A 22,360-nucleotide genomic window follows, 5' to 3' on the forward strand; every position below is an offset into this window, starting at 1 on the left:
TAATAAATCACATCACTGTCTTTGAAAAAAGTAAGCTTACAAAAAAGGCAATCAATAAACTAATCAATGCAATAGATATATATAGATAGATCGATAGATAGATATAGTTTATGCTCCTATCTACTTCCCAAAAAGGCTATAAAGCAGCAGACAATAAATACACTTAAAAGCATATTTGATAAATAAAGATAAGAAAAAAACCAGAAAACAAATATAGATAAAAGAGAGATAATAAAATCAAAAATCATGAATGAAAGTGCTTAAATAAATGGATAAATAAATTAGTGGAATTGGTTATTACTGAATGTCTGTGATGCGATGTTCTGAATTTCCTAGCCATTGGAACAATAAGGAAAGAAGAAGCAGCAGATTAGATGCAATCAGTGCTCCTCAAGCTTCTCCCTCATGTTCAAAGTGAATGACTAATAGGGTGCATAGACTGAAACAGTCCACTAGAAGTGGAAAATCATTTTATGATGTAGCATAAGAATTCATGGAAATACCGCATTCTACTATTAATACATTTAAGTTTGTTTTAATGAAAAAATAATGATTTTTATTGTCCCTATCCATGAGTAAAATTTATTCTCCAGAATGAAGTAGTATGTTAATCCTATAGCTTAACACTATATTCCCACAATGTGGTACATTTCCTCTTACCCCTGGAAGTAAATATGTGCACTTTGAAAAGTCTACATTTACAAAGTTCTCCTTATCTGATTTATTTTTTTAAATCATACAACACACTTTTTTAAAGTGAAAATTTTAAATTTAACTCTAACATACATGCAGGACTATACCCTAGGAGGTAGTGTAAAAAGGAAATAGCTTCTACCTTATAAAGACTGAAACGCAGTATTAAATTAGCACAGTCTCTGACTGGATTATAGTGATCTGCTCCTACTCTATCTTCTAACCAAAGCTAAAATAAATCCTTCTGGTGGAAATAATATCATCCAGAGTCTCTATAAGTTTTCATATTCAATGTCTGGTATTTAATTTAAAATTACCTGAGAGATCAAGAGGAAAAACAGATAATAGAAACAGACCCACAGATGATCCATGGAGGGGTAGTAACTGCCTTGGCCAAGAAGAGAAAAATATAACCCACGTGTATACAGAAGAAGAAACTTATGAACCAAGCTGATTTGCTGATTTCTCTGCTTGAGAAGTTCAGAATTTGGAGGCACCAGGAATCATGAAAAGCAGAGGGCAATATAGGGTTGAAATTAGGGTGATTAGCTGAAAGTCTTTAAATGCAGCAATTGCATCCCCAGGTCTTCTATCCAGAAAGGTAACTATTCCATCTAATAGGATATCACAAGTTTATTATGCAGAGAAATTGGATCAGAATGGCTCCAAATTGTGTTGGAGGGTAGGGTGAAGTGTGAAGCTGAAAACACTAATATCAAGTGAACATCAACTCACTGAAGGGTGGGATCCCAGAACCTTATTCAACCTGCTCTGAGAACCCAAGAATCAGGCATTTGCTTCTCCAGTCTCCCTCCAGGAGTGTTGTTCTCAGGAAGATTCTTCTGCAGGTGATGATGTTTGGGGTCCCAAAGAAATAGCCAGCTTCCAACCACACCATCTTAAAATGAAGCCCATAGTCAGCAAGTTCTATCCGTAAATGCTTTTTAGTGCCTTACACATTAGTGGAGAGAAAAGAATCACCAGACATATGAAGAAAGTCACAGACGTGAAAGAGAAGGAAAGGCAAATAGGAAAAAATAAAGTGGGGGAGGGGGCTTGGAAAGAAAGGAGACTCTACTGGAAATGGAAGAAAACTTAAGGCGACATATGTATGCAATAACCTTAGAGAGATAGTAGAGGATAATGCATCCATAGAATAAAAACAAGATATAATGAAAATGAAACAGTCAGAAAACAAGATAAAACATTTGGGTATTTACAATATGATAGCTAAAATAAAATTTAATTGAGGAGTTGGAATATGAAGTTAACGAAATCTTCCAGAAAGTGGAACAAAAAGAGATGAAAAGAGAATAGAAATGATAAGACTTAACAGGATCAATTCCTGGGGTCTAAAAGATCCAAAATGAGAGACAGAGAAAATAGTAGGGGGGAAATTGTCAAAGAAATAACAGGAAAAATATCCTAGAACTGAAAAGCATGGATCTCCAACTTTAAACCGTCCACTAAGTGCTCAGCACAATATATTAAAAAATACCCATGCCAAGGCACAAATCAAGAAATATTAGAACACCCAGGATAAGAAGAAGGGCGAAAAGCTTTCAGAGAGCAAGAGAAAAGGAGTCACTATCTAAGGGCATCCGATGTCTCTAAAAATGGTGACTGTGAGGAGGCAATGGTGAAATGCGTTCCAAATTCAGAAGGAAACTGGTTTTTAACTTTGAATTTTCTACTCAAACTATAAATCAAATATGAGGATAAAATGAAGATAGTTTTGCACATACATGGACTAAAAATTACATGCTATGAAGTTGTGTTAAGAAGCTCTTTGAAGACACGCCTTAGCAACATGAGAAGAAACCTGATATCTTATAAGTGGGGGCCCAGCGCAGGAGAGTGACAGACCGATAATGTCAATTGATAATATCTAAAGTTGAGAAACTAAGAAATAGCACTAGCATTTATTTAGACATGTGTCATAAATACATACGAAATAGCTAAAAGACTTTTTTTTTGTGTGAGGAAGTTCAACCCTGAGCTAACAACCAATGCCAATCCTCCTCTTTTTCGCTGAGGAAGACTGGCCCTGGGCTAACATCTGTGCCCATCTTCCTCTACTTTTTTATATGGGACACCACCACAGCATGGCTTGACAAGCGGTGTGTCCGTGCGTGTCCCGGATCGGAACCAGCGAACCCCTGGCCGCGGTAGCCAAGTGCGCACTTAACCGCTGTGCCACCGGGCCGGGTCGCTCAAAGACTTTGAAGTGGTTGCCTCTGGAGAGCAAAACTGGAAGAGGAGAGAGTTGGAGCAGGGTTCCGTTGTTTTTCATTATAAGTCTTTTAGAACTAGTTAAAGTTTAAATTCCATACATGAGTTCCTTGATAAAAGTAAAATATATATTAATGTTAATTATGGATTTAAAACTTTGATCAGTGTTGTCACGTCTTCCTCTTTTTTTTTAATTGAATTTATTTATTATTTTATAATTTTTATTTATTTATTTTTTTCCCCCAAAGCCCCAGTAGATAGTTGTATGTCATAGCTGCACATCCTTCTAGTTGCTGTATGTGGGACACGGCCTCAGTATGGCCAGAGAAGCAGTGTGTTGGTGCACGCCCAGGATCCTGCCAGAGAAGCGGTGCGTCGGTGCACGCCTGGGATCCGAGCCCGGGCCGCCAGCAGTGGAGTGCACGCACTTAACCGCTAAGCCACAGGGCCGGCCCTGTCATGTCGTCCTCTAAAGGTTGTACTAATGTACATTCCCACCAACAGTGATGGAGAGTAGGTGGTTATTTTATATATGATTTTTATTAACAGCACTGAATAAACTTAGCAAAGGCTTGTCAGCAAAATGATAATGTTATGAAGATCTAGCATTGGCACAGGTAGAGAACCTGTATTAAAGCATACCTAAGATATTCTTTATATCAGCAGGCAGTATAGCATAGTAGAAAGAATTAGATGGATCTGAGTAAAAATTGACAATAGGACACTCATTAGCTGGATGACTTTAAAAAAGATACTTAAATTATTCCAGCATCAGTTTCTCCACCTATAAAATGGGGCTGCTAACATCTACTCTGACTCATGGTGTAGCCTGAACACCAACAAACACACTAGTATTCCAGTAAGCTCTAACTGCTGGTCCACCACTCTCATCCGTAACTGATACAACTGAGTGTCCTAAGTAACTTGATTCAGTTAATGACTTGTGTGGGGTCCTCTCCCTCCTCCAGAAGCCAACATTGCGACAAGAATGTGAATGTAAGTAGTTTGAGGAGTGGTTCCGGGAAACAGCATTAGAGGAATAGGGAGGTGTAAGAACATGTCTCAGAATTATTCCAACTAAGGAGGTAAGTATCCACCAACTCCCATATGTCATTGACTGAGAGCTGCTCCAAAGGGGCCATTAAATCCTGAGCACTTCCATTGTACCCCTCACATCCTCAGAGCGAGCTCTGGCAACCAGAAAATGCTCTTGGGAAAAGAGGCAGTATCAGTTATCTTTTATAATTGTAACTAGTTGATTATATTATTTTGAGCTCTTCCAGCTTAATCCCAATGGAATTAAATCATGAAACTGGAATATTACAGAAGCTTCCTGAACAAGGAAAAACAGATATGAATAAAGTCTCTATATTGTAAAAGTTAGAAATTGTAGACTTTCATTTCTTAGATTAACTTCAGTGATAGAAATATAAGTTAAAATTTTACTTGATAGTCGGAGAATTTAAATACTGTGCTGAGATTTCCTTCTCAGAAAGATAAGAAAAAGTTGTTTATAGACTATTTAAATTCCTATGACCACAGAAGTACTAAGAACAAAGAGTATTTTTGGAGATTAGCCAGGTGGGGCAAAGGTCCTTAAAATTAAACTATACATGCTCTGATCCTTGTTATTGTAATTTAAAAATGTAATGAACTTTTGTCATTCTTTTGGCTGCCCAGCATCTGAACCACTTCCTATGTTTGGGGAATTCTTGACCTTATGAGTCTTGATAGGATGCAAAATAGTCTCCCAGTATAAGAGTTGAAAGTTCCAGATAATCACTCTTTTTAGCTTTCTTTGCAGTCAAACATGTGCGCATGACCAAGCCTCAGCCAATCAGAAGTCCCCTTCTCAGAATTTGAATGGGGAGCTAGTGATGACCAGAAGCAGGGATAGTAGACGACTGTCTCTGAGTGCAATGCCAGTTGCAGCAAGATAAGTTTCTAGGACAGCAGTGATGCTATGCTAGCTCTGTTCAGCGACATGTGAGATGACATAGGTTGAGGCATCTAGTGATTGGTAACAGTGACAGTGATGTCCTCACTTGGTCAGATCTTTGTTGTGGTTTGGGGCTTTATGTCTGGCTGCTTGTTCTCCACCCTTCTCAGAAATTCTGTAACCGATCTAATACCTTTCAATAAATTCCAGTGAATATTTAAGTGAGTTAAGGCTGATTTCAGTTAGCTGCAACCAAGAAAGTTTACTGCTTCGAGCTTCAGTACCAGGAAGTGGGGCATTGTCAGCTGCAAATGCTAAAATGTGGAATTGGCAATCTCAGACTTCTGAACTCATATTAACAGTGCTGCTCAGTACTGAGAAAATGCATCTTTCAAATGTCCATTTCAGATATGACCATAGAAAAAAGCAAACAAAGAGATTATCTCAAGAGGCAGAACCAGGGATCATGAAGGACATGATAAAGGGTTTTCCCTGAAGAGAGTGGAAATAAGATCAGCCTGATTGAGTGCCTGAGGAACTTCTCTCCCAGGCAGGAATCTCACCATCCCTGTGCAATTGGATAAGGTACACATTATGGAAAAATGACCGGGAATTGTTTTCTGCTCTTGCCCTTTCCTAATCAGACTTTATATTGTAGTCCGTTACTGAACCATGAAGAGCAAACACAGTCATGGAGCAGGGAAGCCAAGTGAACATTTGTATCAACCATGTTTCTAGCTTCTGTAAACTTAATGCTTTAGCATCTGCCCTATGTGCGTATGCCAGACACACCTTGTTCTAGACAACCCAGTGACACGCCTGAGTCACCTTGCCTTAGCCAACTGCCTCCCTTGGCACCTTCCCCATTCCCCTTCAGGAAGAATCCTCCTCCCAGGGTGCAGTTTTTAAATACAAACCAACCAATCCAGAGCCTACACCGCACCCACCTTGCTGATTGGGCTCTCATACTCTGGGCCACTATACACCCATTCTAACCACCCCAGGCCCAGGTACCAGGCAAGCAGGGGAAGCCCCTTTGCACCAGAGCCCACTGAAATTATTCAAACTAGCCAATCCTAAGCCTGCTCACTTGCCTCACCCATTTCTTCCTGCAGGAACCACAATAAAGACTCTTGCCCACAGTTCCTCCCTCTCACCTGCATCATGACCAACCCTAGTGCTTCTCTTTGTGGCTCCCTTGGCGTGATGTGTACTTCCTCTCTTGGAACTGTGAGTAAAATAAATTATCTCTTCTATGGCAGCCAACTCCTGATCTATTGGCCTTAACATATCTAAATAATAATAGAACACATTAAAACTACATTACTCAACAATCCTGGATTTGGATGTAGTAACTTGATGAGACTTAGGGTTACCTCCTTTAGGGAGGATGTGGATAATTTTGATAAAGGCATGAACACTTTTTAGGTGTATATAGGGATACTGGGCAGTCAAAGGGGGTGGACTGTAGCAAACATTGTTGGTTTCCTATTCAACATCTATTACTCTCTCCTTTCAGGCAAAACACCAGTTTTATTCAAGTATTCATCCCTCTTTCCTGTGACTCAAGGGATCGCGAACCCTTTCCCTTCCCTAGGAGTAAATTCTATTTGGTCTGAACCAGTCACAGCTGTTCCTTTCCCCTTGCCAGTGATTGAAGTAAGCATGGGACCCAGCTATGGACAATAGGACATGAGGAGAGATGTTCTGAGGGGCTCCGGGGAGTTTCCTCATGACTACTAAGGAGACGCGGGAAGAAATGTCCAGCCCTTTCTGTGACTGGACTTTGCTGTGTGAAGATGTAGCCTGGAGCTGCAGCAGTCATTTTACTCCAGATGAGTCTGAGGATAAGACCAATGGGAGGAAGGAGAAACAAAAGACTCACCAGACAATGAAGCTGGAGCAATAATGTGTCCTGGTTGTAGCCCACTCTTCCTTTGGCCTTCTTGATCTGTGAGGTAATCAATTTTCTTACCATTTAAACCAGTTTGAGTCAGGATTTTTTGTTACTTGAAGCACAGAGCATCCTAACTGATCTCTCCACTTTTACTAAGAGTTAATGAGAAACGAAGTATCCTGAGAGGTATCAGTCTGACACCAAAACTTGTGAATGTGATCTTTTATCACATGACTTGCTGTGATTTAATTGCTTATGTAAAAACGTGCTTGTTATGTAAAACTTTATTTGTTCACCTACATCATAAAATATATATTATAGGAAATACCATTTGTTCACTTAAGCTGTATATGAACTCACTGGCCTTTTGTTGATTAATAGTCCACCACTACAAATCCTGAGTGGGTTTCCTTATCAAAGAGAATCTTCATTAGCTCCTACAGCTGTTGAGAACAGTTACCTCTGAGAGCAGACCCAAACATTGTGCAAAGCTTTGTTCTTGCACAATTTGCAAATATCTCATATTTGAACCACATCTACTTCTTTGGCACCAATTATTGACTCATCAGATCACCATTAAAATATTCATGTACCCTCCATATTTGGATTTCTGATCTTCTGGCCCACTACCAAAAAAACCTAGATTCTCTAGGTTCTTCTTCCACTTTCAACCCTTTACAAAACTAGATCATGGCCTGGGTAAGTCAAGGCTGCTCCTGACAGACAATTCTTGAGCTAGTGTATTTCACACATTCATGGGATGCCCCACTGCTCTGGCCTGACAAAGTACACACAATCCCTACCTGAAGTCCCCTTTCTTTCTTTATCTACCCACTGCCCCTAATATCCATCCAGGCCTAAATTAGACAGGCAGCCATCCCTCAAATTCAAAGTAATTTTTCACCATATTGTGTGGGCAAAGACAGGGTATCCTCAGTACCAAGTTGGGGGCAGGAAACTTGAAGAAGTATGGTTCATTTCAGTTGTTCAAAATGTTTTCGGTAACTTTCATTAATCCATGAAAAAGAAATAAATTTTTTCTGGGGCCGCCCTGGTGGTGGAGCGGTTAAGTTCACACGCTCCACTTTGGCGGCCCGGGGTTCAAAGTTTCGGATCCCGGTCGCGGACCGACGTACCACTTGTGAAGCCATGCTGTGGGGGCATCCCATATAAAGCAGAGGAAGATGGGTAGGGATGTTAGCGCAGGGCCAATCTTCCTCAGCAAAAACGGGAGGATTGGCAACAGATGTTAGCTCAGGGCTAACCTTCCTCACAAAAAAAAAAAAAAAGAAGTAAATCTTTAAATCTTCTTTTTTTTTTTTTCCCAAAGCCCCAGTAGATAGTTGCACGTCATAGTTGCACATCCTTCTAGTTGCTGTATGTGGGATGTGGCCTCAGCATGGCCGGAGAAGCAGTGTATTGGTGAGCGCCCGGGATCCGAACCCAGGCCGCCAGTAGCGGAGTGTGTGCGCTTAACCACTAAGCCACGGGGCCGGCCAGAAGTAAATTTTTAAAAATCTATTTTACATTAGTATCTTTATTATTAGAATTCACACCATCAAAATACAAAATGAAATTCTACCCAGATTATATGAGTTGGAGAAAAATATATGAATCAAAATATCTAAAGATAAATTTAAGTTGTGGTTATATGGCTGTACAAGAATCATTCCAGCTCTTTGGAGAACAGGCATCGATGATGTTTGATAAGAAGTGTGACACTGTCCTTGTGAGGATAGGAATATTCAGGGTCCATTTAATATTTATAAAATCTGGAGATTAAAGGAGAGATTTCAGGGCTGTAAAAAAACTGGTGCTGTCCTTTAAAAATCAGGAGCTGAAAAGCAATGGAAAAGAATAAACTCCTGGTGCATACAGTAACATTGATAACCTTCATAAATATATTGAGGGAAATAAAACCAGATGCAAAAGAGAACCTACTGTACGATTCCATGTATATGCTGTTTGAGTAGGCGGGCATAGATTGGGGAGGGGAGTAAAAGAACCTTATGCGATTCTGGAAATGTTATGTATCTTAACAGAATGATGATTATATGGGTATATACACCAATCTGTGCAGTTAAGGTTAGATATAATTAATGCTGCCACATGAATGCACTTTACGTACTTTTACTACGTATGTGTTCTCAATCAATTAACAAATTGCTCATCTGTAAACCATTAAGTAAATTTTGGTTAAATAATAATAGAATATATAAATTTATGATTAAATATTGACAGAATTGAAGCTTCCTGACAGAAGGAACCATGTCTGTTTCACTTGGCACTGGATTCCCAGAGTGTGGCGTATTCTACCTGGCGTAGGGTAGCAGGAAGAAGGAAGAAAGGAATGGAAGAGAAGAAAGAAATTATTTTAGCTGTTTTTCAGTTTATGTATTATAATTAATGCTGCCATCTGCTTCATGCATTTAGTTTTTCCCTTAATTTATTAAAGGAGGTGCCTTTGAGCAGGGCTGCCCCATAGAATATCTCCTATTTCCTACATAGAATGGCTGGGATGAGGAAAAAGAAAACATTCTCAGCATTTACTTATGTCTTATGAATAGGAAGGACTGAGGGAGAAAAGAAGATAAACCAACCAGAAGGAGATAACCTCCAGAGCCAGAGTGCAGAGCAGGATCCTGTGATTTAAAGTGCTAACATAAATACCTGGAAGGAAAGAGTTCATGCCTTATATCTGGGCCGAGAGCGAATAATGGGAAGCTACCCATGAGATGCACTGTGACTGGATGAAATCTGCTTCTCAGAACTCCCGCTCACTGGAGAAGAGTTTAACTGAGTCATTCAACAAGACGAAAATGACAAGATAGAGGCAGGATACCCTACACAAGGGAATGAGGGGCCATGAACAAAGGCTAAGAAGTCTCTCTTCCTTGTCCTTGGGTAGTGGCATGGAGTAATCCTACCTTATGTGGAACAAAGTATTATTTCCCATAGTATATGAAGAAGGTTTTAGTCTTTGAACAGCTGGTATAAGCATATCTTTTTATAAGAAAGAAACTGCTTGTGAAAATGGGCTTTGGTAGGTGCATTTTGGGTAAAAGGCAGAGCTCAGGTTTCTGCCCAAGAGGAAGCAACTCTGTATAACAGTAAGAGAGTTGGAGCTGACTGGGAGCTTTTGGGAGAATTGTCAAGATGAACCCCTTAAGCTGGCCTTGAGTATAGGAGGGATATGGGGAAAAGTAAAATGCTGGTGGAGGGCCGGCCCCGTGGCTTAGGGGTTAAGTGTGCGCGCTCCGCTACTGGCAGCCCGGGTTTGGATCCCGGGCGCGCACTGACGCACCGCTTCTCCAGCCATGCTGAGGCCGTGTCCCACATACAGCAACTAGAAAGATGTGCAACTATGACATACAACTATCTACTGGGGCTTTGGGGGAAAAAAAAGGAGGAGGATTGGCAATAGATGTTAGCTCAGAGCTGGTCTTCCTCAGCAAAAAAAAGAAGAGGATTAGCACGGATGTTAGCTCAGGGCTGATCTTCCTCACAAAAAAAAAAAATGCTGATGGAATTTTATTAAGTCATTAGCTGAATGATTTGTAGTGTAAACACTCTTCATTTCCTCTTTGCAATCTTTGGTAAAATTTATGTTCTTTATTGTTTTATAAAGCATATTTTCTTTGTGGGAGAATGAGTATAAATGCTGAGTTCTACTTTGATGTTAGCACTAATTAAAACTGTCTCACTGTTCAGGCTGCTATGACAGAATACTATAAACTGGGTGGCTTATAAACAACAGAAATTTATTTCTCACAGTTCAGGAGGCTGGGAAGTCCGTGATCAAGGTGCCAGCAGATTCAGTTCTGGTGAGGGCTACTTCCTGGTTCCTAGACGGCCCGTCTTCTAGTATCCTCGCAGGGTGGAAGGGGAAAGGGAGCTCTTGGGGATCTCTTTTATAAGGACACTAAAACCATTCATGAGGGATCCACCCTCATGACCTAATCACCTCCCAAAGACCCCATCTCCAAATACCATCACATTGGGCGTTACGTTTCAACATGTGAATTTTGGGAAGACACAAACATTCAGCTATAATAGAAACTCAGACTACATGTGGAGATGGCCTATATCAAGTTAGCCTCCATTTAGTCACTCTGGGTCTGCCATGTTCTTTCCTAAGAGTCCCTGGGGAAGGAAGGGCACCAGGAGGACACAAAGGAAAAGGGCAGACTGGGAAAGCTGCAAATTCGATAGGGCAGGCACCTTGTCCTGGACTGAAGATGGCCCATGTAGTCCAGGAAGCTCTCCTGCTTCATGGTAATACACACGGCACATGCACCAGGCTGCCAAGCAGCAAGTAAGAAACAGTTTCTTCCTCGGGTTCCTTATGGAATGTTGAGAATAAACCATAGCTTTCAAGCCAGACTGCTTAAATTACTGGTTCCTCTCTGGGTTTATTATTTGCTAGTCTCTTTCCTTTATCAAAGCCTTTTTTTTCTCTCCAACTGTTCCAGTCTGGTCTCAGCTGGGCTAGTTCAAGGGAAGAAGAAAGAGATCATGTGCCAAGGTTGGGCCAGGAAGATAATGGGGCAAAAGCACCTCCCTGTGGCTAACTGGCAGGAGAGCAAGAAACGTTAGCTCCTGGATCTGCTATAGGGAAGAGAGAAATGCAAGAAAATGATTTGTGGGAAGTGTAAGCTTCGGAGTTTTATTATCATTAAGGTAGGTGGGATTTTCCTTAGCCCATGGTCTCTTTAGCGCCACAAGGTTACAGATCATGAGGTCTGAAGTGCCAAGAAAATATAGGCTCAGTATAGATAGCCTCTGAAATTTTTAAAGCCACGAATTATTTTAGCATGAACACCATCATATGCCATCATTTTTTGTTATGTTGCTAAAGCCATCGGATATATGTTAGAGTGATTTTTTTTTGTCTGAGTGTCATGACAGGAAAATAATATTTAAATGAATATATAAATCAAATCATCTCTACAGGCGTTGTTAATCTAAAAAAGTATTGCATAGACAACAGGAAAAGCAAGGACATCTAGTCTATACTTTCAAATAGGATTTGATTATTTTAAAGTTGTTCACTAGCAGAATTTCTCACCAAGTTAGTGTAAATTATGCTATTTAATAAAAGATAGCAACAATGAAGTTAAATGGTTTTTTTTCTGTTCAGTATTTGCTTTAAGAAAAAAATCCTGAAATTTGTAGGGATTTCTGATGCCAGGAAATCATGAAATGTAAGAGTATAGTTAGCAATCAGGGCGACCTAGCTCATGGTAATTGGCATATGTATAATTATAATTTGCATTCCAGTTATTTAAACTGAGATATCCTTGATCAGGTTGAACATACTGTGAGTAGAAGATCTCCTTTTCCAAGAAATAAGATGGAGAAAGTCTTTGGAGAATGGCCTCGCTGAATTGGTAAGTGAGCTTTCTCCGGATTTTGGTGATTTCCCCAGTCCTTCCATAATTCCTCAGTGCTCTGGCCATTTTCTGGTAAGTCATGGTCTTTCGGTTGCCTTTTCTTTTTCCCCAAAGTTGGGCAAGTTTTTCTTTGTTTTTTGATATAAACTGAAAGATGCCTCTGTTTTTATCTACCCACTGAATACAAGATGCCATCTCGGGATTACTCAGGGATTCATGAAGATATTCAAACAGTCGGAGCTTCTTCCTGCCTGAAATGGAGAAAAACAATGTCATTTTCCACCCTACCTGTACACAAGGAACATCTTCAGGAAGAGTTTGTTGAATGACTCCAGAATTAAAAGCTACATTGGGACTGGTTTTCCTCCTCCTCACCCCCTTAGGAATGCATTAATGGCATCATTTTATGGGACTTGAAAGTCAAGGGTCTGTCTAGTCTATTGGAAAAGGGAAGCACAGACCCTTTTCACCCAAGTCTCCCGTATGTCATGTGGTCTTTCTTCACAGTTAAATCTTGACTACTAGTTTTATGTCATATGTTAAACTTTCTATAGAACAACAAAACTGAGCAAACTGGACTGCAACGTTTAGTGGTTTTAAAGAAAAGCCTCAAAAGCCATTTCCAGAAAGCAAGTCATTTGAAGGGGCTTTATTCAAATGAGTTAAGTCAAATGAGATAAGAAATGTGAATGCGTTTTGTAAAAGCAAAACTGTACGCCAACATACGAGAAAGCAATAACAGAGACTTTGGTAAAAATGCTAATTCTGGGTCTGCGTAATGACTTGAAACATAAAGAATAGAAAAACTGGAGTGGAAAACGCCAAAACATCTTCATGATATTTTGACATTATTTATGAGCAATGGCAATGGGCCTTGTGATATTTTTCATTGCTGTGAAATAAAATGGTACTACCAGAGTTTTCTTCTCTTTAGGAACACAGCCCTTTACATTTCAGAGTAAGTAAACAGAAAACTTTGGGAGGATTTGTTGTGATGGTTTTTGTTTGTTCAGTTGATTTGATTTCTTTGGTCTAACAGAGAACAAAGGTGACAGCCCGTTTTGTGACTTCTGAATTGGCCTATAAATACCACGCCCCACTAGATCTGTCAGTAGCTAAAAAATCGATGGCCAAATTCCATTTTCCCCTTGAGAAAGTAGAATAGTGGATTCTCAAACTGCTTTAAACACTCTCTGGGGAGTAATACTCTTGCATCAGTCATCATTCATCCAAAAACCTCAAAGGTTTTTACAAAGATTATCTTTTGTGTTATATTATCTTGAGTTTATGAATTGAGAAATGAAAGGGACTTACCAAAAAACACATCATGAATTAAAGTCACAGCCTTCAACAAACTCTCTGCCTCTCATCTAGTGGTCAAATCAATTACAATAGATCCTCATCTTTTTAAATTTGTTTTCTTTTTTTTTTTTGTTTTTTTTAAATTTTTATTTATTATTTATTTTATTTTTTGCCCCCAAAGCCCCAGTAGATAGTTGTATGTCATAGCTGCACACCCTTCTAGTTGCTGTATGTGGGACTCGGCCCCAGGATGGACGGAGAAGTGGTGCCTCAATGCGCACCCGGGATCCGAACCCGGGCTGCCAGCATCGCAGCGCGCGCACTTAACCACCAAGCCACAGGGCCGGCCCTAAATTTGTTTTCAATTTTGAAAAAAATGTTATCTTTTTATTTTTTAAAAATAAAAACATTATGTGTTCATGGTAAAACGTTCAAACAGAAGCACAAAGTGAAAGTAAAAGTTTCAGTCTATCCTACATATTTCTAGAAAATGTTTTGTCTTCTTTTTTGCATATATAAACATATGCATCTCCTTTAAAAATTACAAATAGTATCACACTATTTTGCACTTTTTTCAGTGAATAATATATCTTTAATTAAATCATAGAACAATATAGAGATTAGTTATAGATAGATGAAAGACCGAACTGTTGACAATGCTTACTTCTGGAGCATAGCATGGAAAGAAGGAATACTTTCGCTTATTCTTTACATACTTCTGAATCATTTGAATTTTTAATAATGAACATTACTACTTTTGAATTATGGAATTAAAAAGGATTAAAACAAAAAAGTAAATGTATTTTAGAGTTCTTTCTGTATCAATATATAAGGTATGCCTTCATGCCTTTTAATAGCTATATATGTTCTGTTTTATGTATGTATTATTTTTCTCCCAATAACGAGTGCCTGAGTTATTTCGAAATTTCATTCTGTTTCAAATGTATCCCTATTTCAGGTGGATGAACAGAAACAAGAAACAGAAAATGGTGGATGAAGTGTCTCCTAATGGCAAAGCTCCACAGCACAAACACCAGTGAAAAGACGCAGGCTTCACACTCTGGGGTGAGTTAGTGGTTAGTTATAAAAAAAATAATAGGTGACAAGCTAAACATCTGGACAGAGGTAGAAGTGTTATCCTCCTTATATTAAATTACTACCGTGGCTCAATGTTCAATACCAATACTCAGTGATACAGTATATTTATTTTATCTGTGTGATTATATGCATTATTTCTTGCTGGATTAGAATATTACTGCATAGTTAGAATTTTATGATTCTAGGATATAGTATACCGTTTTCTAGGAACAAAACTAGTTTTACTAAAAAATGTTCACTTAAAATAATTTTAAGTAACTGTGATAAATTATCATTGCATTGTAAAATTGGGATGTATCTTAAACATCTCTGTACCTTATACACAAACAAATATGGTAGTTGAGTTCCAGTCTTTTACTATCACAAACAACATGGCAAGGAACATCCTAATACATATATATGTACACACACACACAACACGCACACACATCAAGGGTAGCTTGAGAAATTATTACAATGCCAGGCTACGAGCATAATGCTTTACATAGTTATTCTCATTTAATTTTTACAGCTATCTTACAAAATCCATACAATTATTATTTGTTTTTTGAATAAGGAAACTGTGGTACAGAAGGTTAAGTGATTTGCCCAGGCTCTCACAATTAACCCAGAGTTCACACTCAATCCTGAGTTATATAGTCTCTAAGAGTCAAAAGATATGAATATTTAAAAATTTTGATTGTTATTGCCAAATTGCCTCGCAAAACTTTGTACCAATTTACACTCCCTCCAATAGTGCATGAGAATGTGTGTGCCCCATATTTTAGCCAATAGAGGCTACTATCCTGCTTTACCACATTTTCCCATCTGTTAGGTGAGATCATCATCATCTTAAATTTATGAAATCAGATTTCAAATTTATGAAATATCGAATTATTATGGAACTTTTTTTTGCAGAAAACTTAACAGACAAGATGATTTCTATCTTGAGTGCTTCACAATTAGAATAAGATTGCTAAAATAATTTACAGAAAAGTTCCCCCTTCTATACCTAAAATATGTATACATTATTCTTGAATACAGATTTATTTGAGAAAAGTGACACTTTGTAGCTTCAGAACATCTCTATGAAGCGATAGGGAGGCTTACTCAAGATGAACGGCTTGGAGTGGTTCAGTCTGTCAGAGTTAAATTATTCTCAATCATGATAAAAGATATTTTGCAAATACAATTCCAAACTCAGACATGAAATCCCCTTAAAGCTGCTTTGTGGAAGATCTGTTTCTTTTACCTACACAACGAGTGATGGATCTACATACCTTTTCCTCCCTTTTGCTGGAGAACAGCAGGTTGTACTAGCTGGTTTTCAGGGATGTTCTGCAGAGATTGATGAATATTTCCTTCAAAATAGAGGTCTGCAGCACTGTTCTGTATAAATAATGCAGCAAGATGTTAAGTGGGACTTTCCATGTGGCCCTCCAGTTGGTGGCAAAAGTCAAAGGTTGAGGACAAAAAAAGTGCTAAGCATCTCCCAAATTCTAGAAAGCACTACCCTCAATTGCAGCCAGATCTCTCCCAGGATAGAACTAGCATCAAACCTGTATAAAAAGAGGACCAAGGGATGGAGGGTAATCTTTGGCTTTGTGAAGAGTTCCATATACTCCCTTCCCTATGAGAAAGGAGAGGGAGTTGCTTCCCTCCATCCCCCTAAAAATGCCCAGTGAGAAAGAAAGATCCAAAAGAATCATTAGTAGAAATTGAGGTGCCAGCTAAAAGGGAAGATGGGCTTCCATTCCTGAGTTGGATGCCCATCTGGGCAAGAGGAGATAAGAAGAGAAAGATGGCAGCCAAGGCAGGGCAGAGCCAAGAGAGGGGACAGGAGGGAGGAACCGGAGCTCCTACCATCACATACAGCAAGGATATGTGGATCTCTATGGGTTAATTAGACACAGTGGAAGGGGCTGGACTTGCATCATCTTACCACACCCCACACAAGATAGCTACCCAGAAGGCAAGGAGTCCCCAACCACAAGAGGCTATACAGTGTAAGCTAGGGGGTGTGAGTTAAAGTGGAAGTACGGTTTCGCAACTAAAAATATTGAGCATTCTGTGTTTTACCTGGCAACCCTAAGTGGAGGCAGAAAATGTTATGCTGGAACCAAAACTCCCTCTTCAAAGAAATCCTTGTGGAGAGGTCCTGACAATTTGCAGGGTCAGATAAAGGACATTTGACATAGCACGATTGAAGGTAATGACTAAAGAAAAACCATTTTATATTTACATCCCACTATACTAAGACTGGTGATAAAATGGATACATCAAGAAAACAATATAGCGGCCAGCCCCGTGGCCTAGTGGTTACATTTGGCACACTCCACTTCGGCAGCCCAGGTACAGTTCCCAGGCACAGACCTACACCACTCATTGGTGGCCATGCTATGATGGCGATCCACATACAAAATAGAGGAAGATTGGCACGGATGTTAGCTCAGGGCGATCTTCCTCAAGCAAAGAGAGGAAGATTGGCAACAGATGTTAGCTCAGGGAGAATCTTCCTCAGCAAAAAAAAAAAAAGAAAACAACATAAAAGAACACATGAATGGAGAGATAGATGGTGAGGACACTTTCGTTTGCAGAAGGCTACTAAAATATAAACAAATTGGTCCAACACATGTAGCTAGCTCTGAGTTTGGGAGGGAAAACAGAGCAGGTTAATACTAGATTGTAAGTAAAGCCAGTACTGGAGAAGTTTGGGCCTTTGCTCTACGGCTTTTAGAGGAACCACAACTTTGGGCAATTTTCCAGATGGACTAAGAAGTGATATGAGAACCCTAAAAGCACCTCCTCTTTACGGAAGTCTCTTAAACCAGTCTGAAGCTGGGGGGAGAGCAATGATGAAGGGCAGTTTCCTTCTTGATGGCATTGCTGATGATCACCCACCTTGACTGTCAATTCACACTATGATGGTCATGAATAAGCATGCTACAGTCAGGGCTGTCTTTAAGCTGGGTTTCGGCTAGCTTACACCAAGTGGAAGGCTGGTACAAATGGGAAATTTGCCTGTTCCTGAGGGGTGGTCTCCTGGTACATGTACTCACTATTACTGTTCTCCAGTTATAGACAGGTTCCTCTACAGGCAGCACACCACAGCAGTTGGAATTTCCTCTGACATGAGAACAGTGGTTGATGAACGCGAGGTAATTTTTGTAATCTAATTTAAAAACAGAGAAAGAAACTGAAAATGTCAAGGTTTATATTTGTGTGTGTGTGTATGTTTATAAATGCTTATATATGCAATTGCTCCTTCCCATGTTCTCTTTCCAGGTTCTCTTCTCATTTTGCATTTCTCTATGGAGTTTGTTGCATTATGCTAGTATTACAGGAACTCTTTTACAATTACAGCTCCTTGTAGGCTGAAATCTCCTGATTTCTTTTATCTTGGAAATGCTCCCAACACCTTGTGTGAACTCAATAGAAAAATATCTTCATTTCCTCTAGACTACCATTCTATAATCTGTAGGGTAATGGGAGAGGAAGAAGAAGAATATTTATTCTTTTGAGTAGACTATCTGTTGGATGGGTGGAAGGTCTGTAAGATAAATTACAATAATTGAAAAGACCTTTCTGAATAGTTAAAATTATCTGTCTATTAGATAAATAAATGTCAACGAAATATGCTCAAAGCAAATAATTATATGTGTTAGTATTCCTGTGTGGAAGGTCATTCTCTACGTTCTCTGCATTTTTATATGCAAGACTTTGAATTTATTTAGGCTAGGTAACCCTGGATGCTTTTCGCGTTCGTTAGAATTAATTCTAGATGCATCGGGTAAAAATGGTCTTCTCTGTTCTGGTCATTGTTCTTACGTGTGTATGTGACCAACAAGCCATTTGATGTACCAGAGGAAGAAGGGGACTGACATCTTTACCTGGGGAGTACTGAAGATCTCCAGTTGAATGTTGCTTCAATACCTCAAAAGCGTCTTCAAATGCCTGTCCCAGCTTATCTTGTTCAACACAAGCCTGTTAGAACAATGGCAGAACTCAGGAGTTATGAAATTACCAATTGAACTTAATTCTTCTGACATAAAAGAGTTTCTCAATCATGGCACTATTGACATTTTTAGGTTGGCTAAATCTCTGTTGGGAGGCTGTCCTGTGCCTTGTAGGATGTTTAGTAGCATCTCTGGCCTCTATCCATTAGATGCTAGTAGCACTCCCAGAGTTGTGACAATCAAAAATGTCTCAGACATTGCCAAATATACCCTGAGTGACAAAATCGACCCTGGTTGAGATCCATTGCTCTATAATATACTATTTAGAGCGCAGTATCCAGGCCAGCCTGGTGGCGCAGTGGTTAGGTGTGCACCCTCCACTTCGGGGGCCGTGGTTCGCAGGTTCAGATCTTGGGCACGCACAGACACACCGCTCGTGGAGCCATGCTGTGGCTGCGTCCCGTATAAAGTAGAGGAAGATGGGCATGGATGTTAGCTCAGAGCCGATCTTCCTCGGCAAAAGGAAGAGGATTGGCATCAGATGTTAGCTCGGGGCTGATCTTCCTTACCAAAAAAAAAAAAAAAGAGAGAGAGCTGTATCCATTCTATAGTATAGTATTTAACACTCTTGTAAACTTTAGCAAAGAGTTGTATAGTAGGAGACTGATTTGGAAAAAGGGATCAAGGAAATATCTTTAATTGAAGGAATCTGAATTGTTACTTAAAAATTAAATGCTCTTTAATTTCCAAAGCATGTCTCCAAGACCTAATATTGAACTGTTTTGTAAATCATTTCATATCCTTATTAATATGATCCATATATTTTATTTTCAAAATGGAGAAAGCGGAAAGATTTTAAAATGCCAACTTACCATGCTTCGTTAATAAATTGACAGTTCTGAAAAAGATTAATATTTAAAAAACAAAATTAAGTACTGTCTCTATTTAATTTACCTCTGAATTAAAAGAGCTTACTCAAAAACTATTTTCTGAAAATCTTATATAAACCAAAAGTACCATCTGAATTCTCTTTGATAAGAACAAATTTTATTTCTACAAAATTTCCTACAAACGTTTCTTTCTGCTTTTCTATCTTTACAAAACTTCTTGAATGTTAAAATAGCTAAATAGAGTTAATTATCTAAACTGCTTAATTTATGGAATTAGCACAGGAATATATTTAAGTATTTCAAGTATTTTAAAATTCCTTTAAGTATTAAAGTGTTGAAAAATTCTGAAAATCAAAATCTTTTTTACCTTAACGTAACTCTCCATTTATACCAGTGATTTTTTTTTTAACTTTTCTGGTGTCAGAGCCTTCTGAGGATCTGGTGAAAGACATGCTTTTTCTCTCATGAAATGTGGACTTACATTACAAATAAAATGTACCCGATTAAACCCATCCGTGGATTTTCTAAAATCTTACGTTAAGAACGCTGGTCTATAATTTTAAGTTATCTGCTTCCTTATCCCTGTAAGTAATTTAGATTTTGTTTTAAATAAACAATTATCACACAGACTCACATCAAATGTTTTTTAACTCTGTGTTCTTTAGAACGACACAAAAAACAAACAAATCCACGTAAGAAAGAGCGTGTGATGGGTCCAACATTTCTGATCGTGTCATTTAGCATACCAGGCAACTCTGTTTATACACAAGTTCTTAGCATTTATCCTGAAAACACAATGAGCTTACGCTTTAATATTTAACACTGCATAGTACAAAGAATTATATTAGATAATATTATATTACATTATATTAGATAGCATAATCTAATGCTATTATTAAACATATGCATAATACATCAATATAATACATCAGACATCAAAATTCTATTCTGCTCTTTGAAATCACTATATCATGTCAGTTAAAAGAGAACGTGAGAAGAAAAGCCCATTAAAAAAAGGTAACTATGTGACATGATGGGTGTGTTAACTAAACTTATCGTGGTAATCATTTTGCAATATATATGTAAGTCAAATCAGCATGTTGTACACCTTAAACTTACACAATATACATCAATTATATCTCAATAAAGCTGGAAAATGAAAAAGAAATACAGTTTTCCAATGTAGGAGATACTGAACAATTTAGGAAAAACTTAAAAAAAAAAAAGAAAATCCATAAATCACTGGGCTCTAGTCCCTAATGAATGTTATCAGTATATGTATTTTTAAAAAGCCATGTCAATGACTCTTCAATTAATTATGCCCTGACTTATAAGCGCCAAAGCAAATGCATAACATGAGTGTTGTACTTTGAATTAAATATTTAAATGAAGCTATTCTCTTTGACTAAAATACCCCACAAAACTACCACAACTCTTAAAAGTAGCAAACCCAAAGGGAAAAAAAAGCTTGAAAACGTTATTGATCACTTCAATTACTTAATATTTCTTGTATCGGAACAGGCAGTCAATGAGAAACACTCATTAGGCCAAAGGAGAAAATTAACAGTTATTATAAGGTATTTTGAAAAGTGTAAGCTAAACACTTACCAGGAAGATACTTCAACCCTTTACAAAGATGTCTCATTAATATCAGAATCGTTAAGACAGAACTGTCAAGAACTCACTGGCAGAGTTGCATTAAATAGCTGTTTTTAAGGAAGTGCTACAAAAGGGGATTTTTTTTAAAAGATACAGTGCCTTCATAATTTCTATTTCATGATACAGCCAGTAGACACCAGGGGCTATTATTTTGAAGAGGCACAGAATAGTTTGTATCCTATGGGCCAAAAGCATTAGAAGAAACCCATGAAACCCCCACCCGGCATAAGTTGCAGCTCCTCTGGTCTGCACAGCCCCACTGGAAACCTCTGACCTGTACAACTCTTGTCCCTTCTTCTTTTTTTATTCCTATAACTTCTTGCCTGATTCTGGACCCTATATTGCCTTTCTTGACTGGACTGTTAACAGCTTTCACTCTCGCCTCCCCAGATTAGTCTCTTTCCTCCCAAACCTTACTGTACTCATGCTGTCGTTCACTGATGACCTTACTTAGAGGTCTTAAAGGCTTAGGCTGTTGCCCTGGCATTTGAGGCCCTCCATTCAGCCTTATTTCTCACCATTCATTCAAGAGGAGGAAATGGAATCCACGCTACGGTCTTCCCTCCACACCTGGATCCAGTCGAGGCTCCAAAACGGTTAGAAGAGGTTTACAGTTGGTGATCTAATTGGACATGCTTGATGTTGGTGCATTTGCAGAGCAGGTCCAGTCTTCTTATTTAGCTTGAAGGATTATTTGGGATGGTTTTGGTGGCTCTGATGGAAATTACGGGTGCTCCCTCCACCTATAAATCTTCTTTCCCAGTCCATCCATCTGCCCATTTACCCATTCCATCTTACCTGTCCATCAGAGTCCAATCTAACATCCACAGGTACCGGGTGGAAATAAGCTTCCCCTCTGAAACACGTGTCTGCATCACCCTTGCCTAACTGTAACCTTTTGCCATTTTAATAGATGTCACATTTAGCCAGAGGGGTGGCGGGGAGAGAAACCACCTAAGAATTTTTTGTAAACCTTGTGGGTGGGGAGAGCGATTTTCTGTTTTGCATAGCTGGAATCTGAGCTCACCTTTGATATGGGACTATTGTTCTACACCAACTACTTTTTAGACCCGATTTGTTATGCAAATATAAACACATATCCCCTCTTCTGAAATGTAAATGTTATAGTAACAAGTGTATAAAATCGTAATGGCTAATGTTGATGAGCTTTTCATCTGTACCATCCCTATGTCTACGCCCTTTTCGCGCCACTTTATTTTTTCATTTGGTTCATTCAACAAATATATATTACTGAGCTCTTTCTTTTGCTGGACACTGTCCTATGTCCAGGCCCTGAACAAGCTCTAAGGAGGAGAAATGAT

At 38.8% G+C, this 22,360-nt stretch overlaps 1 protein-coding gene across 3 annotated transcripts; it reads right to left on the reverse strand.

The window, feature by feature from the left end:
• Positions 1–8,113: 8,113 nt before the first annotated feature.
• SPIC (Spi-C transcription factor) lies at positions 8,114–21,929 on the reverse strand. 3 transcript variants are annotated; one of them, XM_087449048.1, is made up of 7 exons: positions 21,837–21,929; positions 21,557–21,719; positions 19,362–19,387; positions 18,424–18,517; positions 17,593–17,705; positions 15,814–15,922; positions 8,114–12,405 (listed from the first exon to the last, which is right to left on the reverse strand). In XM_087449048.1, the coding sequence occupies exons 3-7, from the start codon at positions 19,362–19,364 to the stop codon at positions 11,978–11,980; spliced, it is 747 nt and encodes a 248-aa protein (XP_087305174.1). In that variant the 5' UTR covers positions 19,365–19,387; positions 21,557–21,719; positions 21,837–21,929; the 3' UTR covers positions 8,114–11,977. The 3 variants fall into 3 exon arrangements, with proteins under 3 accessions (XP_087305174.1, XP_087305175.1, XP_004418079.1); XM_087449049.1 differs by lacking the exon at positions 21,557–21,719; XM_004418022.3 differs by lacking the exons at positions 21,557–21,719; positions 21,837–21,929 and adding an exon at positions 20,988–21,543.
• Between the last annotated feature and the right edge of the window lie 431 nt (positions 21,930–22,360).

The sequence above is a fragment of the Ceratotherium simum genome, chromosome 25, assembly GCF_057802395.1.
Source record: "Ceratotherium simum simum isolate JZ-2026a chromosome 25, ASM5780239v1, whole genome shotgun sequence".
In the NCBI taxonomy this organism is placed as follows: domain Eukaryota; kingdom Metazoa; phylum Chordata; class Mammalia; order Perissodactyla; family Rhinocerotidae; genus Ceratotherium; species Ceratotherium simum.